The following is a 25,636-nucleotide window of genomic DNA, read 5'->3' on the forward strand; positions in this document are numbered from 1 at the left end:
CTATAAAGTAATGCAAAGTAGTCATTTTTAGTGCTCCGTAAACGTAGTGTTAATTAAAGTTTTCCGGGCGACGGATAAATCTCTAGGGGAAAGTTGCTCAAAATATTGACCTCGTTCGAGAGAAATTTTGTGGTTATTTAAAAAATCTACTCACGTCAAATTGTATGCCTCTCCGTTTCGCGACACTAAGAGAGATCGATTCACTCTGGAACGCATCGGCGAAAGTAATTATTGCAGAACGATGCGGACAGAAGTTTGATGGAAACAGTTAGTGGCACACGTCGGGGAACACATTTGCAATATTTCATACGGAGTTTCTTGTCGGGAGGAAATTACTCGTTTACTCGGTCTCCGTGGGAGCAGTGTGTTACGCAAGAATACAATTTCCTGTCGAAGGAGAGAGTAAACGTCGATATAAAACGCCGTGTATACCAGGAAGCAGGAAAGGTACTCTGTGTAAACGTTAAAACGAATCGTTTTAGAACTAAAATATAAGAATCACATCGGCCCGTGGCTGCGCAACTGTTCGCGGCAGCTCCGGGAAGAAGACTGTGTTTAGGAAATGAGCGTGGCCCCGGGGCGGGGAAAGTTGAATTTTTCCCGGGGAAATGTTCGAACGTTGCTGTTTTCCGTAACCGCGAGCGACGGGGCTTCGCGTAATAGTTCCCTCCGCCTTTATCGAGTGGAAAGTAATTCTTTGGCAGACGGGCGCGGGACGAAAATCGCGAGGAAATATCGAGCCCTTCGACGACCGCTCCGCCGGGGAAACGAGAAAAAAATTAAGGGTAATAAATTTGCTGCGGGGTCGATGGGCCCGCGTTAAGTCCAGATAAAAAAGTAATTCCCACCTTCTTAATATTCCAAGCCGCGTCCCGTCGTATATTTCCCTCCGGAGAACCGAACGGTGACAAAGGCTCTCGAATGCTTAAATACCGATCCCACGTGCAACGCGAAAAGACAAAAGCCGACAGACTCTCCCTGGCAATCTTGCTCGCCTAAACGGAATAACGTAGTGACTTCGAGTCACTGACTTTAGGTAGGTTTCGCGGAAAACAGCCGAGAATCGATGAACCGTTATTATCAAGATACACTACAAGTACGAATCTTTATTTTAAATTACTTCATAAGGGCAACAATAATCTATTGACTCAGATTTTTAGCGATTTTGGTCGTCGTATATGTCGAGAGAAATAAATTTGTTGAATCAATTCCCCGTAAATGTGTCCTCACCAAGAAACAGGGATAAAATTAAAATACATTTCTTATTTTAATAATTTTAATATTCTTCCCAACTTCTTCAAAATCCGTAGTCTAACCCTGACCATTTCAATGATCCTAAATTAAAAAAATGTCGAACCTGTCACGTTGACGTACATGAAATAGTATTTGGGAAATTTTATTGTACAAATAAAATATTTTTATTTTAACCGATATGCCGCATAAAATATTTGTATTTTACAAATGCTACGCGTAACATAAACCATTTTCATTGCAGCAATCTGATGCGTAACATGAAACATGGTAATTCTGTATATTTAAAATATTTCCTTGCGATAGAAATGAATCGAGGAAATGCAATATTATTCTAACGCTAGGAATCGTGCTAAAGCGAATTCATGTAACAATTATTTTACGCGCGGCTACTTGTAACAAATCGTCAAAAAATGTCTAACGGAAACGTGTCAAAATGCAGGTTCTCAACATCCATGAAATACGATATTATTTATATGTGCCGGTGATTATGAAAGTGAACCAGGTTAAGTGTCCCTTCTTGCAGGTATGCAACCTTTTGCGTGCGATTTCATACAAAAGTACCATGATAATATCTAGCAATATAAATAAACTAAACTAGCAATATCAGTCGACAAAAAGATCAATTTCGTAATTATTGGACAAACACGATCTTAAGTTTTGCTGAATATAAAAGAAAAATTGCACCTACACGATTTAAAATATACGATATTCACTATTTATCATTACTGTTACTATTGCTATCACTTACTTTCTGTTGCTGTCGCTTTTCTCTTTATTTATTTGAAACGGTATTTTGTCATCCCCGCTGAGCGAACGAGCATCGCTGAAAATTCCAAGTGATTTCGCGTCGGTATATTTTCGGGGGTAACGGTAATTCAATTTGCCCGGCGATAACGTTTACGTGACCCTTCCGAGGACGAATTGATGCTGCTTTGCAAAGGAACGGGGGTAACATGACGTAACGAGGTAATCGGTTCAACGTAACTTCCGCAACGAATGGTAAAAATCGATGCAGGTCGGCCGACAGGGCGCGCAGGGTATGGACTCGAAAGAGAAGAAGAAGTGGGTTACGGATTCCCTTACGTGAACGAAGAATTTTACGTTTCGGACTGTAAAGTTCCGTCCGTTACTGCCGCCGGGAAATGAAAACGGATTCGTGTCGTCCAGCCGACCCTTCCACCTGGTCTCCCCTCCCTCTCTCCTCTTCGTCAACCACCCCCTCGGCTACCGCCTGTCTCACTTATTTGTTCTCCACGATGCGATGCCGCCAAGTGCATTTGCATCTCCCGGACCCCCCGTCTACGTGCAATTTGCATGAACGCCGTTCACGTAATTCAATACGGGCAGTTTAACATTATTCGAGTATAAATTACCCATCGGCCGCGGCGGATACGCGCGTTCAACCCTTGGCCCTTGATTATTTTCCAGTTACAATCGTTTGGACTTCAGAATTTCCTAGTAGAAAAAGAAAATTTATATTCATATTCAGATATTTCAATTATCCGTTAACGCTATCTATTCCAAAGAAAACTTTGTTTTAGCAGAAATATGACAAGAAGTATATCGAGAGAAATTTATAAACAAGAATTCGAACGGATGCCGGTGTTAAAAGTTCCCGCCTTCCGAGGGCCAAGGTATATTAAATATCTTTCGAAAAATAATCGAACATTGTTATGCTCCCGTCTGAAAGGACGACGCATGACAGAGTGAGGAAAAAGTTTCGCGAGCAGGGCCTGTAACGTTGACAATTTCAGTAATGATATTGCGGTGCCTTGCATAGTTCGAGAAACTTGCGTTTCCCTTTATGGCAGCTGAAAATTGATGGAGCAAAACGGAGCATGTGGATGGTCCAGAGTAGACAGCCCACAATATGGCTCCCACTAATATTCGGACGCCCTTGAAAGGAGACTTTTTCAAAATTGTACCAAGCGATACTTTCAGAAGGTCATTGGCTTACTACCATTCAAACAATTTTTGAAAAAATTTGTAATCGCGGTGAAGGTACTACACATTGTCGAATTACCTCTTCTCTCGCGTGATCCAGTAAACTAGTTATAAACAAGTTATTCTAAAAGCTGAAAGTGAATGGCATGTACAGTGATTCCTCTATATATGTCGCGAAGGCCTGGATGATTAACGTCGCGGAATTCTCCCCACTACTCGAGCGGCCTCGGACGCCGAGGAGAGTAAACGTAACTCGGATATGTCTCCTGTTGACATATATCGAGCGTTCACTGTATTGTCTTCTAAAAACAACCAGATTGAATTTATTTATGTTCTATCGCCACGCGTACTGGAATAAAATAATTTCTCCACTAATTTCCCACGAGAGCGTCTCGATGATTTCGGTCAGAGTGAAACAAGAAATCTGAGACCGGTTGTTTGATCGTCGCCGGTATGTTTTAGCGTCGGAGAGTGTCGGAATATTAATGGCAGTTACTCTAACGAATCCTAGGTGCAGGATGTTCGACGGTGGACGTACGTGGACGTTTAATAACGTGTAGGATCCACTTAGCGCCGACTGTAGGACACGGGAATCATCGAACAAAGTTAGCGGGGGACATAGTTGCGCTGGTTGCGCGCGACCACTTTTATGCTCCGGTAATTTCGAACAAGCGAGAGCTTAAGGGTCGGAGCGGGATCGAGCTGTCCTCCAATTTTGAATACATCGAACGCCGCGCGAGTTGTGTATTTAACTCGCGGTGTGTTTGGTCAAGAGGTTGCGTCAGTTGAACGTAACTCAAAACTTTTGTCTGAGCTCTGCGTTCTGTGCGTTGGACACGCTTTTCTCGTTCGCTATCGAATGCTAGGACGCAAGTGAGAAAAAATATTTAACACGTTCAGTGGCAAATACCAAGCCCAGAAATTCCTACAAAATCGGAGTAATTTAACACTTTGACTGGCAAACTAGAAACCTCAAAAATTCCATAAAATCAAAGTAAGTTATTTGATGAAATAAAAATTGAAAAAATTAAATGTGTGATATTGAGTAGTCCTCCAAGTTTGTTGTGTTTTACAGATCCTAATCAAATTTGGTACAATGAATATATTAACGTAAAAATTCATTTTAAAACCTAGACAAATAATTCCGTCACCCATATATGAGTGACAAGGCAGTCAACGTGTTAATTAATGAAACCTAAACTAGAAATTTCAAATGTGTTATAGGAGATGCTGTCAGCCCTTGCGAATTCGGAAGACTCCAATAAAATTCGGTTTATGAATTTCTAAACCCAGTTAAAAATCACTGTCAGTCATATGTGACTGATGTGGCAGTTAACGTGTTAAGCATTCCTAAAAAATTTTGACGAATCTCTTTTCCCGAAGATACCAAGAATAAAAATACGTGGCCCCGCGGGCTCAGGCTCGTTTTCGGGCTCAGCATTGTTGAATATCAATTAAATATAGCCAGTGCCGCGCATTAGGGGGGCCTGGTCGGTGGTTTTTCGTTGCGCAACGTAGCTGGAGCCATTTAAAAGTTGGAATCGTCAAACCGCGGCGAGGTTTAGTGGAAGCTGCTCCAGCTATTTCCTTGATTTTATTACCGACCTTAAGTAGAACGGAAGAATGTCGCGCAGCATCCGCGCCGAGACTACCGCCAATAAAATACCCGCAATCGTAAATTGCTTATTGCGCGGGGGGAGGGGTGGGGAGAATATACAAGCGGCGAGGGAACCAATACGAATCGAGGGTCCTCCCGAAATCGTGCTATCGTGCGGTCGCTTATCATCGAAAACGACGCGAATCCGACGCGTCGCGACGCGGTGTTCGAGCTCCGCTTTGAGAACCGCTGGGAAACACTCGTTCGGCTCGTCTTATTGCCGGTTTGATTCCCTCGCGTTGCCATTTGACAAATCATTCACGGTCCCATTAAGGCGCGGCAAATTGGACGATCCACCGGAATCAAATCAATGCACTCTCCCACGGACCCTGCGTAACGCCGATCGAAAATGTCTGCGGGATAACGTACGAGATCACGGGCACCTCCCCGGCGATCGATTCTTCCTTCGACAATGGATAACACGGTGAAAAAGTGGATTCCGTTAAGTCCCATCGTTTCGATAAAAACGTTCGGTCCTTCGGCCGACAAATATGAAGAGTGATATCGGTCCCCGGGGGGGAATTATTAATGGGAATATTTGAATTCGAAACGATATTGAACAGATTAATTTCTGATCTTATGAATCTAATTTCTGAAAATTGTATTAGCAGATTACTAAATATTCTTTTTTTTTCTTTTATTGAAAACAGTTCTTATAGAAATTTCGTACGCGCATACGTTACGCACTCGACAGGACGTTATGGATCATCGGGTCCATCGGGGCGTTTCGGCCCCGCTATTTTTCACGGGCCTCGAAATGACAAGCGTCGTTCCATTTGCTTTTCGTACAGCGGTTTCATAAAGCATGATGAATGTTCCCGTTCGTGCGGCTTCGCTTCTCTCCTATTTGCATAAACTTAACCCCGAAGAATATTTCTTGCCGGTTTACCGCGGATACAGGAGGGGGAATTCGTATAATTTCCGTTTACGGGCCGAGCAGAGCCCCTAAGCTGCATCGTTCCCGATGAATGGGAACGCGATGTTGCGTGTAAAAATCGTTCGAACGTCCCCGTGATTATTTATCTTCGAACTTATTGCCGCCTCACGTGGCCGCCGCGCTTGAACCGAGCATTCGCGGTACAAGCGACTCATTTGCTTTCGATCGATAGTAATCCGATCCACGCGACCAACGTTCGCCGACTTCCGGAGACGCAATTCCTGAAAGTGTCTGCCGGTTCTTTGTCGTTTCTCGTCGATACGAAGATTATTGCTCGACAATTCCCTGGACGGTTCGGTGCACCGCTGCCATTGTTCCTCCTATTCTCTTGTTTAGTGTATATATATACTTATAACTGTAAGCTATCGATAAGGTAGAAATCAATGTAATACCTGTCTAACGACATTTGTATAATTACAAACACAATACTGACACGCGTCTGGACAGCGCACACGCGTTGACCTAATCAGACGTTCTAGGACCTTCCCACCATAAACACACTAAAAGTAAGACTACTGTGTTATATATTCACATCCACTGCCATATCCATACACCTAATTATAACATACGGGAAACATAGAACTGCATCAACGTGTTTTTATACGTCCGTACATTTTATTTTTAACGAAATATAGCCCTGAACGTGAGCGAACGGAAAATATCAATAAAAATGTGACCTACGTTGAACTTCCGCTATTCGTGGAATATCCGTAGGTCAGTTACGAGTATGCATAGTGCATTGAACATGTATCGAACGAAAGGAGAATAAGAATATTCATGTTCGATGAACTCATTGAAAAGTACAGCCACGGGGACAGTAGTCGCCTATTAGTTAACCTAAACATACAGTCAAACTTCCATGCAAAACAAAGTGTATTAAGTTCTGTAAGGGGTATCGCCGTCATTTTGGATCGGAAAAATATGAAAAATTTTGTTCGAGTACCTTAAGATATGTTGTAAGCGAGGCCGCAATTGGAATTTTTATGAAATTGTTTTTCCACACTGGAAAAGATCGTTAAAGCTATGTTTACACGTTCGGAACAGATTTACAACGAGCTAGCAACTCGAACCTTCTCGATTTCACGCCGCCTGCGCCACATTTCGCTGTGATCGCAAAATGGCGACTCCTTTGACGCGGAATGGCGCGAACGGCGCAAATCCATGGAGTCTCCGGCCATCGAATACCGGGGTCTAATTGTCACAATGACGTTCCGCGACATTAACCCCCGAGATCGCGGTGAATGTCGCGTGCTCGTCCGTTCTTTCGTTCGAGGTTGGGGTGCGAGTAGCCGGGGAGGGGGAATAGGGGAGGGGGTGGAGAGGGGAGACGTCTGGCTGGCGTTTTAAACGTTCCATCGTCAGGCCGGGCCGCGGGAAAACGTCGTCGAGACACGAGTGCTGTAATTCACTTCGATAATTAGCGTGCTTTAATTAGACGCGCGCGAGGGGGTGCGGCGTCCTTTAATTATTGCGTGCGAACTGTGTCAGCGGCGCACGTGGTAATGAACGACGAAAATAATGGTACGGAGGCTGTCTTTGTTCGTCCGTTCCCTTCGCGCACCGGCCCGACCCGGCCCGACCCGGCCCGGCCCGTCGACCGTAAACCAGGCGCGAATTAACGTCTCGAAGCCAGACGAAATTAATTTCCGCATTCCAGCAGCCCGATCAAGCCTCCCGACTGCACACTTTTTGCATTCCAGCGTGAGTCACGTGACTGAAACTTCCGGCAACTTGCTCCCGTTGCCGTTACGTTACTTTGATTCTTGAAAGCGTGATGCACGGTGTCAAGTGGGTGCTCCAATTATTTCATTGCCACTCAAAGTCGTAGCACGGAGCGTGTTCGGAGCCTCAGTGATCTCTGTTCTTTTTTTTTTTTTTTATTGTACAGTCGTAACCTCCGATAAGAGCTTATTCTGCAGTCTGTATTACGTGCATAATATTACAATAAGATCTCTGTTCTTCTGTTGAATTGTTTGAATATTTCGCGGAGCAGGTGTGCTGCGTTCAACCCTTTGTGGACAAGAACCTTGAATTATTAGAGCACCTGACATAAATGTGTGATTCCGTACGAAATTTTTTTAATGAATTTTTCAATCGGAACCTGACTAGGTTTAATGAAAATCGTCTATCCACAACGACTGATTAATTACGTGTTGGTTCGCATTCGAAAAATGTCAAAAAATTACGTTTATTTCGTCAAATCGGAATTGTGAATAGTAGGACAATAAAAATAAAAGGGATTACTCTTTAAAGAAGTCGAAGGTCTCTCAACGGCAACGTAATGGTACGCCCATTTAAAAAATGTCTAAAAATGGATTTACGAACAGAGTTGTTTATAAATAAACTATGAATGATTTCTGCAGATTTCAATTTTTATCGAGGAAAGTGAAGCTAATAAGAATCATATTTTCCCGAGCAGTTGCTTCAAAAGGAGGGTAAAATGGATTTTTATATCGTACGACCCTATAAAATCTTCTGTCGGCCATAAACGCATAAAAATCTCTATTTCATATATATAAAACGCGGTATAAAATTTCGTTGTATGCAATAAACTCGTATCAGAATATTTGTTATTGCTCCAGTAATAAAACCGAATACCGAAGCTAAAATGTAAGTCTAAATGTTATGTTTGTACTGTTGTCTTATTATTTGTATATGTTGCTATAGCAGGAACGAACCTCGTATGGAGTTTCAAGTGTAATAAAAAGAAGGCGTATACCGTATTGTTGATTTTAATATAAAGATTCATCTGAGAAGAGGATACTCTGAACAGGTTTTACAATATTACGATGTCCCCTATGAAATTCGCACTTGTGAATGCGAGATCTTTTCATTCGTGACGTGAAAAGCTACTTTTAAGGAAGATGGAACTTCCTTGTACGTCTCCCGAAGGATCACGTTATGTTGCCGAGAGTAAACTACCAGCCAAACAGTGACCCTCGTCCATACTAAACTGAGAAGCTCTAGTATAAATAATCAATGTTCCATCTCAACAGAACGCCCGTACTCTGCTATTCTCGACCTAGCTAGATTTCTCCTCGGTCGTTTTTGCAGTCGATAGTCCGTTGTTTATTTCCCGTGGAACGTCAATCGGAAAATTTATTTTTCCTTTGAGAAATTAACCCTAACTCTAACTATTCTAATCCTCGGAGTAATTTCTGATCCTTCGCTACAGCTGTCTTTCGATATAAGGCGATGGCTGGGGACCGGCTTTCGTCCTATTTCGGATGAAGTAGAAAAAGAGGGGGTAACGATTTTCTTATTTCGGAATAAAAAGCGTCACCTTATCTCATCTGTGACGATGAATAGAGCTTATTAAGAAGAACGAAATTTCAGAGCACGCGAAAAGTCGAGTGAAAAATGGAAATGTTTTACGAATTAGGAGATTGTTAGAACTACCGATGTCGAACAAGACAATCGGAATCGTTAAGGTGCTCGAGATTCTCTCGCGTCGCTCAGAACGATTTCATGTTCGAGGGGAACGTATCAAAGACATCCAGGGAGGGCAACACGTTTTCATTTGGCAAAATGTTTAATTAATCAGGGATCAAACGGCAGGAAAGCGCGCGTTTCTCTAATTTAATATTATCTCGGCGCAATTTTTATCCGGCTTTCGGCGATCTTCCTCATGGGCCGTTTGATTAAAAAATCCGGGAACGAGACCCGGGGCCGGGTTTTCTCGTACCGCTTTCCCAATTAAGTTCCTCGAAGTTATGCTTTTGAATTTCGTATATGAAATTTTGATAGTTGCCGAAGATCCAGGGGCTGGAACGCGGCGGATGCGACGTTATAATTCAGGAGGCGAGAGCCACGTTCGTTTGAATCATAAAGCGAAGATAAATGGCCATACTTGGCATAGTTTCATTCTCGTTCGAGAAGGCAGACGACTCTCCCATTCACTTCTTATTATACCTGAGAAATTTTCTTATTCCGGGACTCGAGATGTTCCGGTTGCGACGACGGTATGCGCGAGACCTGCCTTAACGCAGAATTTTCGTTTCCAGAACGGAGACGCCGCGAAATATCCTTCTATTAACTTCGTTTTATAATGTGATTTACGCATCGTAAATAGACTGCGGATCTTTGTGCGCTTGTAGCGCCCGCGAGTTCGTTAAAGGGACATCAACCACGTTTTTATTCGACTTTTATTAAAAGGAACGTTCCAATTAGCGAAATACATTTTCTCCTTATTCGCGCTTTTGTCAACTGATGGATGAAAATGGAAATTTCCATCGAGACCATTAGTTTAACCGCGGAAACATTTTTGCAAATTTAATCGCACCAGAGAGAACGTGTTTCCGCAGGTAATTAAACTTAACGCACTTTCACGTGTTTTTTAGGTTCAAAAAATTCGAGTTTGCTTTTGTCTAGGATTATAATGTCGTCTGTAAATGTCAAATGGGATTACTAGGATATTGTTTGATATTTTCCACGCGATTTTTCTTGTCCGAAATTTATTGATCCTTCTCAGGTTTTTGAATTTCTTCGAATTTACGTGGTTCCTCGTCAGCGAGCGTTGGTTCGCGAGAGGCCAGGCGAATTCGGAATAACAAACGTTTCATATTTAACGGAACAAAGTTTGTGAATTATAGAGTGTTTCCGCGTATAGTTAGGAACATGCTAACGCGACCTAAGTTTACGTTCGCCGGACGCCTATAACGAATCGCTCGTAACTGGAAACGCACACGCTATACTTTCTCGTAAAGCGTATCCACGTGGGACCACCTTTTTTCGTTTCCGCGAGCAGCAATTTTCTCGTTTTACGATGAATCCCGGAACACGCGAAAATATCCCGGAATGCATCGGAACGAAATGCCCGTTACAGGTGGCCGTTGCGAGTTTTTATAGATCAAATTGTCGCGTGTAGAACCGTTTCTTCTGCCCGCCATTACGCTAATACCTTTCTTGTGCCTCCGGAGGAACGCGAAAGAAGAATCGGAAAATGTTTGAAATCTAGGTAACCGGTCGGTACCATTAACTGTCGTTACAATAACGATACGAGAGAGAAACAACAGCAATGTAATGGAAAAACTTTTTTGTTTTCAATCACTTTCAGCTGTCAACTTTACCAATATATTTCTGACGTTTTTCTGATCGCAGTGAGACCACGCAATTCGGAGCATAACTGCCTGCTGAATTGACGATTTGATGGGGTACATGCAAATCAGTAAAGATTTAATTTAACAGTTGAGAAACCATCCAGTGAGCGATTTTTAATAAAAATGTTCCGCATCGATTGCGGGAAGCGGCAATTAAATAAAAATTGTATTCATTAAAAATAACGTACCAATGTTCTTGGTTCTTTTTCTAATCTATTGCAGAGTTTTATATTTCGCTAGGCGAATTTCTTCGGGAATGCGTAAAAGTCCAAGTTCTAGTAATTACTAAATAACAGATGCGCATTATTCGTACAAAAAGAAAGCTGTTCAATCGGCGATACCATGCGACACTTCCATTCGCTAATTGAGGCTCAAACGCAATTTTATCCGTTCCCTACGGATTGCACGATGCACTTAGGAGCCTTGTTCAACGTGTTCGGTCGTAAACGTGGCTTTTCTCGACTCGCTTGCTAATTTCAAGTATTTTCTATAAGGAAACGTTCGCAGTTGTACTCGCGAAGGCTACGGCTTGCTTTCGGGATAGAGCATTTGCTGGTAATTGGCCTCTTAGCGTACTCGTTTAACCGAACGGTTAACGCTAATTATCTTAGCTTCTCGCAGGCATCTTCTGGTTATCTGGAAAATGATTTTTACGGCGTAAGCCGTGTTCTCCGCGCCTCTTTCTCCCCTCTGAGAATGAGTTTTCCACACTTCCCGTTGGAAGTTGGAAATATCTCGGTTCGCGAGTTCCGCGTGACGATAAAACCATTGCTCGCGATTAAACAATCTCTGAACGCGTGCAACTGTCGATGCCGCCAATGCATATTCGTTGCGCAAATTGTGCAACCTGTTTCGAATTTTCCAACTAGAAAACGCAACAGATTTTTGGGGTCACGATGGTTTTCGATAAAAAGTTAACGGGTCGCGCGTAGTTGAGGGAAAACGAGTGGCACAAGTGTAATTAACCTGGAAGCTATTTTAGAATCAGCAGAGAAGCAATTATGCATCGTTTAAAAGAAATTGTTTATCGGCACGTTGTTCGTTGCATGCTCGAACCTGGACAGGCGAGCAGCGTTAATATCCAACGGCGCAGCGTCTGATAATACAGATATTTAATACATTGTGCCTGTAACACGCTACCATAGAATATCGGTCGAAAGCATTACACGAGGGCCCTCAACCCTAACTCGGTAATCGTGTCGTCAAGAACGTCATTAACAAGATGCTCATTAAAGTCGCCGTCCGGTAATGACGTGACTTTTGGGCGGGCGGTTTGAACATTATGGCCTGGAATTTTAATTGCTGTATCCTCTTTCGAGCTTAACAGCTTAATTAACGGTCTTGGGAAACGACGTTGTTCCTTCATGATCCGAAAATCCCCCGGCAGTGGCAGAAAGGGAAAGATGTTTCTTGATTTCGTTCCCTTGCGAATAAAAAGTTATCGCAACGAATTAGGCACCAAAAGATAGATAACGAAGCAGCGTCTCTTCAAAAGGGACAGTTAACGAGCTATCTGAAAAGGTCCTACAAGATAAAATGATGAATCAAGCAACTCGCAGTGCGAGTTTCAGTTACAATTTTTGCTAATTTATTTTCTCCGTTAAAAAACCGTGCTGCTCCGAACAGTGCTACTTTGAAAATAAGTAATTACTGTTCACTTTTGTCATGAGGAGGAAATGTCTATTAAATTGACGATACGAGTAAACAAATATATTTCATTCTTCTTATATCTTTTTTTGCGTATTAATATAATTATATTTCCGTGATCATCCAGGAACAGAAATTTCTACGAAAATTGTCGACAAAACTATTAAAGAAGTTTTAGAAAGAAATTGAAAGTGAACACACGGGTACCGGATTATTGATTATTTTATAACGGTTAAAATTAAAGCTGTACTTGAGCTTAGAGAACCGGGGAGGGAAAAAGAGATGGATTTTTCGAAAGCTCAAAAGCAGAATGGCCCTTTGCGGTGTCGCCGCATCAGGAACCGGAATTCATAGCACGAAAAGAGCCGCGCGGCTAACTGAATATCATTAGCAACCGTAACCGAGACAAGTTCCCGCCCGGAGAATATTTACCAAATTACAGCCGGCAAAATATGAAATTGCATATGGATGAAGGTAACGAAAAACGGGGTCGGGCCAAAGCGTAATGGCGCAACGAAACGGGAAAAATAATCGTGAGAATGCGACGCGTGGAAGGCGTCCAGCTACTCGAATACAAGCTCCCCCGTGACGGCAGTTGATATTATATTCCACCGGAGGAGATGTTTCGCCTCCGTGAAATATTCCGTGAAATTATCAGCGGGAGGACTCCAAATATTTATTGCAATCGTGGCCGTTTCAAATAGACGGAAATACCTAGGGAGCGGTGCACGGGGGAGTATTTTGCTCGAAAAGCTAATCAAAGGTCGGATGAAACTTTCGAATTGCTCCCCCAATCTTTTTTCTCCTATTACACGTCATTCTACTCGTTTTTAAGCGCTGATCACGTATATGACATTCGTTTCCGACGGAAATTACAAGCTACCGAGATATTTGCAAAAGACTTTCTCACTAGCACATCGAATTCTCCCTGTAAACCTGCATTCGTCAGATATGCTTTTGCCCGTGTCACAGACGCGTACTTGTTGAATTGAATGTGCTGGTAAGAAAGTTTTCGGCGAATATCTCCGGAACTTCTAATTTCCGCGAAAACCGAAATTCATATTCGTATTCAGCAGCGTCGAAACGAATAGAATCACGCGTAACAGGTACCAGAAGCTCGAGGGGGCGATTGTGAAGCTCGTCTAAGAGCTGATTTCGGAATTTTTTCTATTGGACCAGTGAAAAAGTTGGTGGCCGATTTTCAAAGGTGGCTGGACCGCTGGTTTCCGTTTCTGGCGCAGAGAGACGCACGGCCGAATGGAACCGCACGTGAAATTTCACGGAATGAAAGACACGCGGGCGCACAGGTGTACCTGATTTACGAGGAGACGCAGACGCCGCGTACCCGAAATTATTCGCTGGAACAAGAGTAATAACGAGCCGCTCTCGCGGCGAGAAGTCGCCTTTGAATCCTCGATACTTTGCACGTCGAGAGCGCAATCATCGTTACGAGTTAAATTCGTCGACGATTAACAACGTTGTAATACACCTGTCGAGAGATTTACCTGTTTAAACCCCATTGAGATTCGCAATATTTTCGATGAGTTTATCTATTGCCCGTATTGCATTTACCAAAGAGGACTTCCAAGATTTTTGCTTAATAAAACAGTGTTTCGAAACTTGCAGAGATTGAAGCATCGATAGCACTGTGATAGACCAATCTCGTCTTAGAAAATTTTTATAAGTAGCTTTCCTGTGTCATGGGTTTCGATATAAAATTTTTTTAATTTAATTAATATCTTTCGTTACTTATTTTGATAAGTCGAGAATAATACAGTTTTTAAATTATTGGAGTATTTTCACTGTTTTTAATTTAATGTTCTCATTTTCTGTTAATGGGCGTATGAAGTCCGTAGTTTAAGGATTGCATTGCAATTTTTATATCTTGTCGAGATAATGTAAGACGATTGAATATAAGCAACGCGATTTTTGCAATCCTTCGAGCTATGAAGGTCCTTTGAATTGTTGACTTGATCGCGTTCTCGTCTATCATGTTGCAAATATGGAACGCCAGAATAGTGGCTATCTGAATGTTAATGTTAATTTTTACGTTCCTGTGTGTTGCAATGTCGACGGAACGTAATAACATGCGAAATACGAGTACCTCGCATGCGACGAGAGATCGGTGTTTGCTCGCAGTCCATTCTCTAAGACATTTTCACTCGCATCTTTCGGTGCAGGAAGCATCTGCCGACGACGCGACGTATAGAAGGGCAACGACACTGTCGTAAGAACAGACGGAACTACTTTAGAATCCCCATATGCATTCAGTGGAAATCGAGAAGGAACAATGGAGGCATCAACGACGTCGCGAGGAATCTATAAAACTATACTCGTGTTACTGCTGCTGTCTGTTTCAACCTATTATCCTCGATAAGTTAACTAAGCTTGAAAAAATTGTTATCGTACCAAACAGCGTTACAATTGTGTCGAATAATGTGCCTTGTTCAGAGAGAAAAAATACTTCAAATACTATCACGAATAGTAAATGGCATTCGAATGATTAAATCGAACAAACTGATAATAAGATATTTGCGTCTCGATAATTTGATACATCACAATATCCTTCCATTATTCTGGCGCACGAAATATAATATTAAAGTTCGTTCTTTCTTGAATACTTTCTGTACATAGATATTCTTAAATTCTATTAATCTTCCTGCAGCTTTAAACATCATCTACACAATCTCGTCATGAATGCGTAAAATCCGTTGTCTATGGGTAAGCGAATAGCGTGATAGCATTTTATGGATGCTTCGCCGTTACGTCTCGTCTTCTCTGAAAACTACGACGTAGACGGCGACGATATTACGAGAAAATCAACGAAGAGGAAAGCGAACATCGTACCGCCATAACGTGAATTTTTTCGCCATGAGTTACGCGGATCCTGCAGCAGTGGTCCTTTAATTTCACACACTCCCGGGCGAAATGACAGACCAATGTCAAATGCATACATTTTAGGCGAATAATTGTTCCTTCCAGAAATCGCATATGCATCGATTTTGTCTTTCCATCCGTTTCTCGCCAAAACTATCATTCTACCCATTGTTTATTGTGTCTTCACGAGTTTTCCTTCTTCAAGTCACGATAACAGAACGAAGTTGAATTTATTTTCGTTAGTACACGAAATGCGTTTCCACTTCTTCGAACAGTGAACACATTTCTGCGACCCATGTTGACTTGGGTTGAGCCAGTCGGGCTATAAACTGTAATTTCGAAACATGAAACAGACTGTTAATTGCACGACAAGCCACGTACCAGTGAACGATACTACCAGGATGCTGGTGAGCGTGCTATCATTTCGTCTCGAAGATTTCTGTTTCTCTTCTTCTTGGCCAGAAAGCCAGCGCTCTGCATCGTAACAATTACGGTACGAGAAATTGAGGATAGCAAACATATAATATTATATATCTGCTATCATTTTGTCCTAGAGCGTATTTTGGTGACGCGATGGAGTCGCTCAGGTAAATATTCGAATCGTCGCGAGTTCGGTAATCGTCTTCCATAAATGTCTGAAAAGATGTCGTCTTCGCTCGCCGAGCAATTGTCCGACAGGTATTACGGGATTACTCTTGAAAATCTGAAGATCGTCGCGACGATTTCATTGCGGATAGTTTAAAACGGTCGCGGATGAGTGGTCGGCACACTTGTTGATTCGAACTATTTCCTGGCCGAACCCCGAACTTCGTCGAAAGATCGATCGGGCGATCTCCTACCTCCAAGAAACAGTGACCCTTTTGTTCGTGACACAATATGGCTGCCGCATGCCGGCACGACTCGCAAACAACGATATAAATGTCTCGTCGACGGATAATGCGAATTTTCGCTGCTTTTACGGTTCGTTCCCCACCGACTGAGGCCAACTAGCCCGTTCTTCTCCGATGGGTTTACGAACACGCCGACTTCGAGGAGCGCGAGAGACTCCGAGGCAAATGCACTATGCGACGAAGATCCTTTGGGGACGAATCATTTGGATGGATTTATCGGGCGACGAGCACGGTTTACGAACTGCTTTTAACAAAATTATTGTCCTCGTGGCACACATATTCCGTGGAAGCTTGGCTGTCGAAGGGAACGATCGAACGAACTTCTAGAAGACACGCTCAAACGAGAGTGCTCAAATTTCATTACCTAGTCTTCCTTGCCAAGGCGGTATGCCCGGTTTCTCATTTTCGAAAAATCGATTTTTCCCTCTTTTTTTTGCATTTTCTTCAACCTCGTCTTTTTAACGCGCCGAAGGCGAATATAAAAACAACCGTAAAAGAAAATGTCAGACAAACATGTTACGTTATCAATGTATTCACCGCTCAAAAATTTGTGTAAGATAATAGGTAACACAGTATACATCGTAAATAATGTATAACCAGTGTATTTCGACGGTGAACATTGGATAAAATTGAAAATAAAAATTTCATAACCACGTCGAACTTGAACCAGGACATGCTACACCACTGTATCTAGAGGCTTCTTGGGTGTAGATGTTATGATCTGGATCCGTAAATAATTTTAAATCAAAATATCTTAATAATGGAATCTATGAATTTTGAAGAAACCTAAAAGGGTTTTGTTATACTACACGAGCACTGCGACCTCCGCATACGGTCGTGGGAAAAGCGAGTGCTACACCCATGCCTTCCCCTTGCTAGCCGATTCCTTGACACGAGTCGGTATTATCGTTATTACAGTCATTTGTAAATGTAAATAGATCAATGAAACCTTGAACCACGTAACCCGGCAATGGGAATTATATTTATAATTGAAAGAGATATAAGCAATGTAATATTATTGCTACATACTTGCAAAGCTATATAGACCCATGTAGGGGTTCGAGGAGTTTAGTAAGTTAAAAACTAAGAACAAAAGGATAATCCCCTATTAGCTACGTCAATCCTTTTGCACGATTTCGTACACAGTCCTATTTCCAAAGGCGGTTGCCCACCCACCCCATAACCGCCGGACTTCTAGTACGACGTACTGAGTTGGTATCGCAGAACGGCTGCGGGAACTTGACAGCGGGCACCACCCGGGGGATTAGTTCCAGTGTTCGATACTTTAGAAACGGTGTTATATACAAATCGGTAGCGATGCGAGCAGTAACGAGAAAAGTATCATCTTCGTAGCCATCTGGTGGCAAGCAGAGAAAGTGCTGTGTCCGCTGGCGTCGCCACTGCTCATTTCTTAGGTTGTTCTACATTATCTGCGGACTCTGAACAAACAATCATTTGGAACAGAGAGGAAATCTCAAATACTTTCTTATTTTTATTTGATAGATGTCATAAGAAAAGTATTTTCATTTTCTGTGCCAATGAAATGAATTATTACAAAATAAGTTTTTATTTCGAATGCTTGACTGGAGTAACATAACAAGTAATGTTTCATAAAACGTTAAACCGAATCGATTAATCAATCGAGTTTGTACGCTAGTACTTTTAACTGAATTGTATGAATTATACGTATACGTAGAAAACTGTATTTCAGTCGCAGCGGACGATCCGGCATGTTAGAATTAGAGAGTACTTGAGATTTCACTTGATAAGGTATTGTGGTCGAATAAAAAATTAAATGAAAAGTTACTCCGAATAAATTCAAAGCAACGAAATAATCTAAAGAAAAATGATTTTTTTTTGTTCAAATAATACAGCACGTAACTATTTCGAATAACACGTAGCCAAATAGGATAATATGTTATCGTAGCGATTATTTTTTAAATAATTTGGATAATTTTTTGATACAGCTGTTAATACATTGTAGGTAACTACATTGTAGGTAACTACATTGTAGGTAGCCACTAATAATATTCCGAAACTTCTTCACATTGCTGTATGTCGGGTAGCCTGTCATCAGGATTGACCCGTTCCGACGGCGAATGGTTAATAATAATGACGCAAATTTTAATAACGCAATTTCTTCGTTCAGATACCGCATACAAATAAAACAAAAGCAACGATTTCAAAAAACATTGTATAAATTAATAGAAGTGAAACGGAGCGCATTTATTCGTACCACAGTTAAACTTTTAGCTATTGATTAAATCCAGACGAATGTAGTAGGGTGGATACTGTTTTGAATTATGGTATGATCATTTTTATAGCTAGTGGCGTTCCAAAGTCGTCATTCGAGTGTAAAGGATTAATTAAGAAACAAAAATAAATGACAAATATGCATTTTATTCGAATGCATTGCGCAAGGGGATATACAAAAAAAAAAAATGTTACAGCTTTTGTTGACAAAATTTGTCCTTGTATTAAATGTTTGAAACGCATAGTATCGTCTTCTCGACAATAGCATAAGTACAATCGTTCGAAATATGAAATTTTTGAAAAGTAGTGATATATAGAAACTATCGGAAACGTTTGTTAATGGGTTATTATTGTACTTACAGAAGCTCACAGAGCTCTGGAGCTCCTGGAAGATTACCATGCCAAGCTGACGAGGCCCCAGGATAAACAATTACGATTGGCCATCGAGCGAGTCATCCGGATCTTCAAAAGCAGGCTCTTCCAGGCGCTATTAGGTGAGTTTGCATTTCCAACCCACTAGAAACCGCATGACGAACATTGTTAACACGTTAACTGACACAAAGATAGTTATCACATATCAGTAAGACTGATTTCTGATCAAGTCTAAAAATTTGTTTTTATTTTGATATACTGGAGTGTCTCGATATATGCGAAAGAGATGTGCACGATACTTGTGAAAAATGCGCTCCTGTTGCCACAGAATGTAGCCTTTCAGAGGTACAGAAGCTGAATCACCGAGAAATGTCACACGCCATTATTATTTTTAAATTTTGTAGTTTGTTCAGTACACAATATAAAATTACATAAATATAACAAAATAAAATGCACTCCGTGCAAAATAACGATGCATAAAAATCGCGTCAAAACGTTTGCGCTACACAATATTGATCTCGAAAATCCCTGTGTTTCTCAGCGACAAAAACGATATTAACAAAGAGGTTTTAATTAAAGGTAAATCAAATACCAACACAATCTCCTTCTCATTGGACGTTCAGTTCCATAGGAACGCGGATTTTATGCGTTCACGAGAAAAATGAGTAAAATGTCAGAAAATACGATTATATTACTCGCAATTGATTAAGCTAATTTTTCAAGCGAAGAAGTCAATGCCAATGCAGCTCCTGTTTCTCGCGAACGACGTAGAAAAATTTGATTTCGCATAAAGATCGACGGTCTTGTTACGACACAATTGATTATAGATTATTCTTGAAGAAGCAGATAAATTGAAGGATTTTCCTGGTGAATCCATTCAAGTAGAAGCGATGGGTCAGGCCGTCTTTCTTCGTCAACGGGTTCAGCTCTATAATTCGACTTCAAATATACGTATCGATAGAATTCTCGTTTGATATCGGGCGATCGACGGCTCGGCGGTGCCGAACGTTTGAAAATCCGAAAAATTCCTGCGATCCGCGAGAGATTCAAAGAGACGACGCCTCATCCCGTTCTCTGTGCTTCACCTCAATCTCATCTTATTTATCGGAACTGGCACGTTGCCTCTCGAACGTTTCCACCGCCATTGTTATTCGGAATAAAGCGCTCTTACCGCACGATTCATTCTGTTCGAATCCCTTCAGACCGGGGCTCTGCTCGCCTGAAAGTTTGACGGAAGGTTTGCGGGATATACGGAAAAAAGTGTATATACATATATATTACATATATTATATATTATATATTCTTTATATATATAATACATATAGGTCGTTGTTTCTGCTTGAATCGAGAACCAGGCTTTTCGCAAGTGTTTTTGTGACTTTTCCTGGACAAAGATAACAATCCTTCATATAAAAATACAGTTCTACCCTTCCATCTTCCATGTTTCCATCCATTCGACTTTACCGAATAACTCGCCTAACTCGACGACACCGTGCATGATTTCGGGACGTTGTTCCAACAACTGCGTTCCTCTTGCCTCGTAGAGCTTGCATTTTTAACTCTCGTCTACCGAAGAGGAATGTCAAAGACTTCATAGAATTATTCTATCGATACGTTTCTACTGTGTTTGGTCTAAATACATTTTCCCGGTTGTTAATTGTATTAATATCCATATGCTGAATTGACTCGCGCGCTTGGTTCACAAGGAAATTTAGAAAGTGTACAAATGAGCCTCCTAACATGAGTAGGAAAATGTTTTTCTCTACTCCAAATATTTACCAGAACTTCGAATTGTAAGGGAACATTGTAAATGGAAAGCTTCAGTCATCGAATCTACGATAGATTCAGTCTGGAAAAATTTTGATCATGTTCCTAGAAGCTTTTTGCAAGATTTTCGAGAAGACGCGTGTTTTCAGTGTCAAAGCATTTCGGGAGAAAATGAATCATGGAGGGCGGGAGCTTCAAGCTTTACACCGAGTCCAGGTGTAGTATTATAGAATTGTGTTTTACGAAGTTATAACAGTTTAAATATGAACAGCGTTTGGAAAGTCTGATATTCGAACAGTTTTTGAGTCGAGTGTATATTCGAACGGCAATAGTTATTGTTATGATGGTCTTCGGTGTGTTTCGGTAATGTTTGGGCCACGCCGTTTCGGAATTTCGTGCACTGCATTTATGTAATCCATACGTTGCAGCTGCAGGTACGCGTGGCTGGCGTGGGGTCGGCGCAACGTTTTTAAAACTTCGGGGCGCCCTTTCATTTCCGGCACGGATGCGGAAACCCGTGCGAGTTACTTCGCCAGAGCCAGATTGTTCTATTCGGTCTGCTCGGTATAATGCTCTTTGGTATAGAGGAGATTAGTCCGTTGCATCTGCAACTGTGTCGGTCGCACCGCTTCGCCTGTTACTGCTGATAACCTCGGACACCCTTGCCTACACTACCATCGGTGACGTGGACAATGGCCCCAAGATTACACACGTCATATCAGCGCTAAGTACTTAACAGGGTTAGAGCAGCCCACGAAACACCCGAAATTAACACCTTTCCTGTCAAAACTATCTTAAGGGGGTCTCCTGGTCTACGACGTCATTTTGTAGACCGTGGTTAGAAAAGCTAAGCTTTTCCATACATATTTTTGTTTATTTGGAATATACAATATCATTTTTTAAAGTCAAAATATCATAATATTAATAACTTGGCACTTTCATTTCTTCGTAAATTAATCGCTACCACACAACTTACAAAGAGTTTGTCACGATGCTCGAGTTAGTTCTAAAAATGTTTGCATTTTCATTTTCGCAATTTTATTCACATAATTCGATATTTTCAAATTGCTAGTTTAGAAATACATTGTGCTTTACATTAACTTTCTTTTTCTTCGATCAGCAATTATACATGCATTTAGCTATTTTCAGTATTAGTAGTGAAAGAATTCGGAAGTACATTTTCAATGAAACTGTAAGTGATATTTATCTAAAAAAAAAAAAAAAAAAACAGTGAAAGTTCAGTCGAAAAAGGTAAACCTGGTGCTAAAGTGAGTCGAGAACGATGAGATTTCGCGTCCACGAAACGAGTCCTGGATTTCTGTTTGTTCCGCGAGATTTCAATTCGCCTGCTCGTTTACGAACAGAGGATGTTGCGCGTTTAAATCTCGAATTCCACGAATTAATGTACGGATAATGGGAGAGGAGAAAATAAAACTAGTTATTATACGTGGTCGCATTCCCCGGAAATTCGGACGCATTTTCTGCGTCCGTTAAATAATTAACAACTCCGCAGGAGTGGTTCGTTCTCGTGGCGTTACGAGGTTCATTTCATAATTAATGATTCGAGGGAGATTGCTTTACCGTATCGTTGTCTGCGCACCATAGCTTCCTGGTCAATGCCCACAAGATTACGCGTCACGCTGGCGAGGCTAAGTACGTAACAAGGTTACAATTTAGAACTAAGCACGTAACCGTAGTGTATGTCGGGAAACTTGGTGGCGGTAGTTTAGACGAGGACGGCGAAATAATGGCGTTCATTGAAATTGAAGCCCCAGTTCGCTGACGTTTGACGTTCATTACCAACAATTGTGCCACACCTTGCGTCATCGTTCTTCGACTATACGTCACGATGTATCCTTGCAATGAATGTCTTATTCGATTCCCCTGACCGAGCGGTCGCGGTATCTCCATTGTCTAGTTATTGGCTGTCCTACTTTATTTATCTAGAGATTGACTTTTTCATTTTCTGGAAATTATCACTCGCACTTTTACTCGGCTTTCGTGATCACTGACCGTTTTACACTACTTGTGTGGTCACTGACCGTTTTACGCTGCTTGTATGGTCACTGACCGTTTTACATTGCTTGTACGGTCACTGACCGTTTTACGCTACTTGTAAGATCACTGTCCGTTTTACATTGCTTGCATGATCACTGACCGTTTTACACTACTTGTATGGTCACTGACCGTTACACCTTTCCGTTACTTTCAAGACCACAGACCACTTTATTTCACTTGTCTGACCTTGGACTATATTACCGATCTAATACACAGGTTTGTTCTAGTTATTAATGCAGTCCTAACAGATTACTTGACCGATTTTAAACGTTTGCGATTCACAGTTGCGAGCTTCTACAAAAATTGTTGAACGGTAATAAGGATTTCGATGATGAACGAAGCTTCCCTTAGGAACGTGATCCAATAATTCTTGCAGGATTATTTTTTTCTTGACAGAAGCTGTTCGAATTCTTTTGAACACCGCGCTTTCATTGAGAATCGTGCTAGCAGGTTTTCTGCAAGTGACCCCACCGTTGTAGGACATCGTGCGTCGCCGCAGATTTCCAATGAACTCTCTGGTAGGTCGCGATAGCGGGTGTACAACATTGCGGGCAGGATTGCAGGTGAAACGGGGTCACGAGTAACACCCGGCACACTTGTGATTTAATTTTCAATAATTCGGATCCCTCGCACTTACCCCGGATCTCATTGCGTCCTATCTTCCGGTTAATTGCTGGGACAGACAGCGCCGATGACGGGGCGCAACGTGCTCGCAAATCTGCGAAATTGCTCGGAGAGATTGTCGCCGTGCGTCCTTATCGCTTCAAGAATTTAATATCCGACGGATAGGGAGGCCGGAGCTGAAGAGGGGAGACACCGGGGCTTACGTCCACGTCGTTACTTTTCCGAAATTTGTCAAAGACAGATCGGGAAGTGAGCCGGTTCGCGTTGCATCCGCGACACGCTCCCTTCGTTCGGTCAGCAAACTCGAAGGAAGTTCGAGAGGGCCGTTGGGCCATTCGGGAACCAGTCGAAATTCGCGAATGCTTTAGGGTCCGCCGAGGGAACGAGCACTCGACTCGCCTCGGATGAGTGCTCTCAATTTATCGTTCTCTCGCCCTCGGCTGCTCCCGGATCTCTTCCACTCGTTACCCTTGCCATCAGCTTCTCCACGGTTATCCATGTGGATCGCGGATCAGCGTTGATGAGAGCACGCCGGAGATGCAAATTAAAGAGCCGCGATGCCAGCTGAAATCTTTGCACCCAGAAAGCTACATCGATAGTCCTGGAAATTTCTGCTGCCTGTTTTGTGCGCCACTACCACTTTATTTCATTTTACTTTAGTACACGTTGGACCTACGATGTCAACTTATGTGGTGTCGTTTTAAACATGAGGTCTAAATCTTTAAATCTGTGGTATATTTGATCGCGAGAAAAATATCTGAGGTACGTGTAATTTTTGAAACCTAAAGTATCACCAATTTACCACTAGAATGCTAATAGAAAAGCATTTTCAGACAATTGAACTTGGGGCCCACTGCATACGCACAATCATGTTCACTTGACCATTCTGTTCTGAGTGTATACCAGTCTCCGAATTCGTACAAATTCGAGTTACAAAGCCGTTGTTGTCAATCTCGAAGTTGAAGCAGATTTTGTTGAATCTTTTTCAGCATTACCCGAAGATCAGTCAGTCAGTTGTTATAAATGAAATGTCTGATTTTAGAATGGAAATTTGACAAAGTGCTTCGATCAAGAAATATCCTTCCAGTCTTCAAGTGTTCGTCATTTTAAGGTACAAAATTGATCTTTACGTGTTCTATCTTGAATTTTAATCCTTTCTTCGGTTGTCTGCCCCTTGGAATTTCGCCGTCTTCGACTCTACTTGCTGTAAGGGGGCTCTTAAACCATTAGCAACAATAATAACGTCCGTCAAAGCGAAGTAATCGAAGCTGGAACATCCGGCACGCCTAATCCCGGACCAATCCCGTAATTCCTTTTTCTCGGCGGGATCCTCGATGGTGTGCACCAAGGAACACGTATTCGAGGATTGGCGGTGGTGGTGGTGGTCCGGTTAACCAGAGTTGGATTTTCCGCTGCTTCCCCACAATTCACCGGCGTCGAATCGAAATTGCTTTGATCGGCAGTGCCGAGAGGTCTCGATCGTTTTTACCTTTTCGCGGAAGACGTGATTTCGCCGCGAACGCGATACGCGGAAGATGCATCGAAAGAAACGAGCCGAAATTAAATCACCGGTCCGTGTTGCTCGAAACGGAAGCTGTTCGCGTTTTACATTCGTGATCCGGACTCATCGCGGATCAGGCTTACCGTGATTCCTCGAAACGTCTCGAATTCGCAATTCTGGCCCTAATTTCGCGCGCCGACTGCTCCTTCAGCGGAAGATTTTCACGGAATACAGAGTACATTAGCTGGCGCGCGCGCTGGCCGCCCGATCGATTCGGATTTAGGATTTTTGGCCCGGCAGATATCTAGAGCAGAGTCACGCCCGGGAACCTAATTAGAGGAAGCCAATCTGCTAATTCTAGAATCCGACTCGATCGCTTTCGCGTGATTCGACGGCCAAACCTACGGAAGTGTCGAGGCTCCTGCCTCGTTTCCAAAATGCAATTGTCGCTACAGAAATTCAGAGTTCTTCTCCAAATTTAGCAAAAATTTTCCTAGGAAATTACACTGAAAAATAGGTATTTCTGAAAAACGTACTATCTACTACGTGTTTCGTCTTCTCCAAATTTAACAAAAATTTTCCTAGGAAATTACACTGAAAAATAGGTATTTCTGAAAAACGTACTACTACGTGTTTCGCTACGTCGCTAATAGAGTCTCGAATCAATTTAATACATTTTAAAGAACCCTCGAAGAGAGAGACGTTGCTCTTGGGAACTTTTTCGAATCTCCATAACAGTTTTATGAGAACGTGTTA

General features: G+C 42.1%; 1 protein-coding gene across 18 annotated transcripts in view; it reads left to right on the forward strand.

The window, feature by feature from the left end:
* Dlg1 (MAGUK family member discs large 1) overlaps nucleotides 1-25,636 on the forward strand; it is a 797,939-nt gene that overhangs the window by 115,914 nt on the left and 656,389 nt on the right. For all 18 annotated transcript variants that reach the window (XM_076787382.1, XM_076787375.1, XM_076787389.1 and 15 more), the window contains one exon: nucleotides 18,921-19,052. In XM_076787382.1, coding sequence (XP_076643497.1) covers nucleotides 18,921-19,052 — 132 coding nt within the window. The remainder of the gene's footprint in view (nucleotides 1-18,920; nucleotides 19,053-25,636) is intronic.

The sequence above is a fragment of the Halictus rubicundus genome, chromosome 4, assembly GCF_050948215.1.
Source record: "Halictus rubicundus isolate RS-2024b chromosome 4, iyHalRubi1_principal, whole genome shotgun sequence".
Lineage (NCBI taxonomy): Eukaryota > Metazoa > Arthropoda > Insecta > Hymenoptera > Halictidae > Halictus > Halictus rubicundus.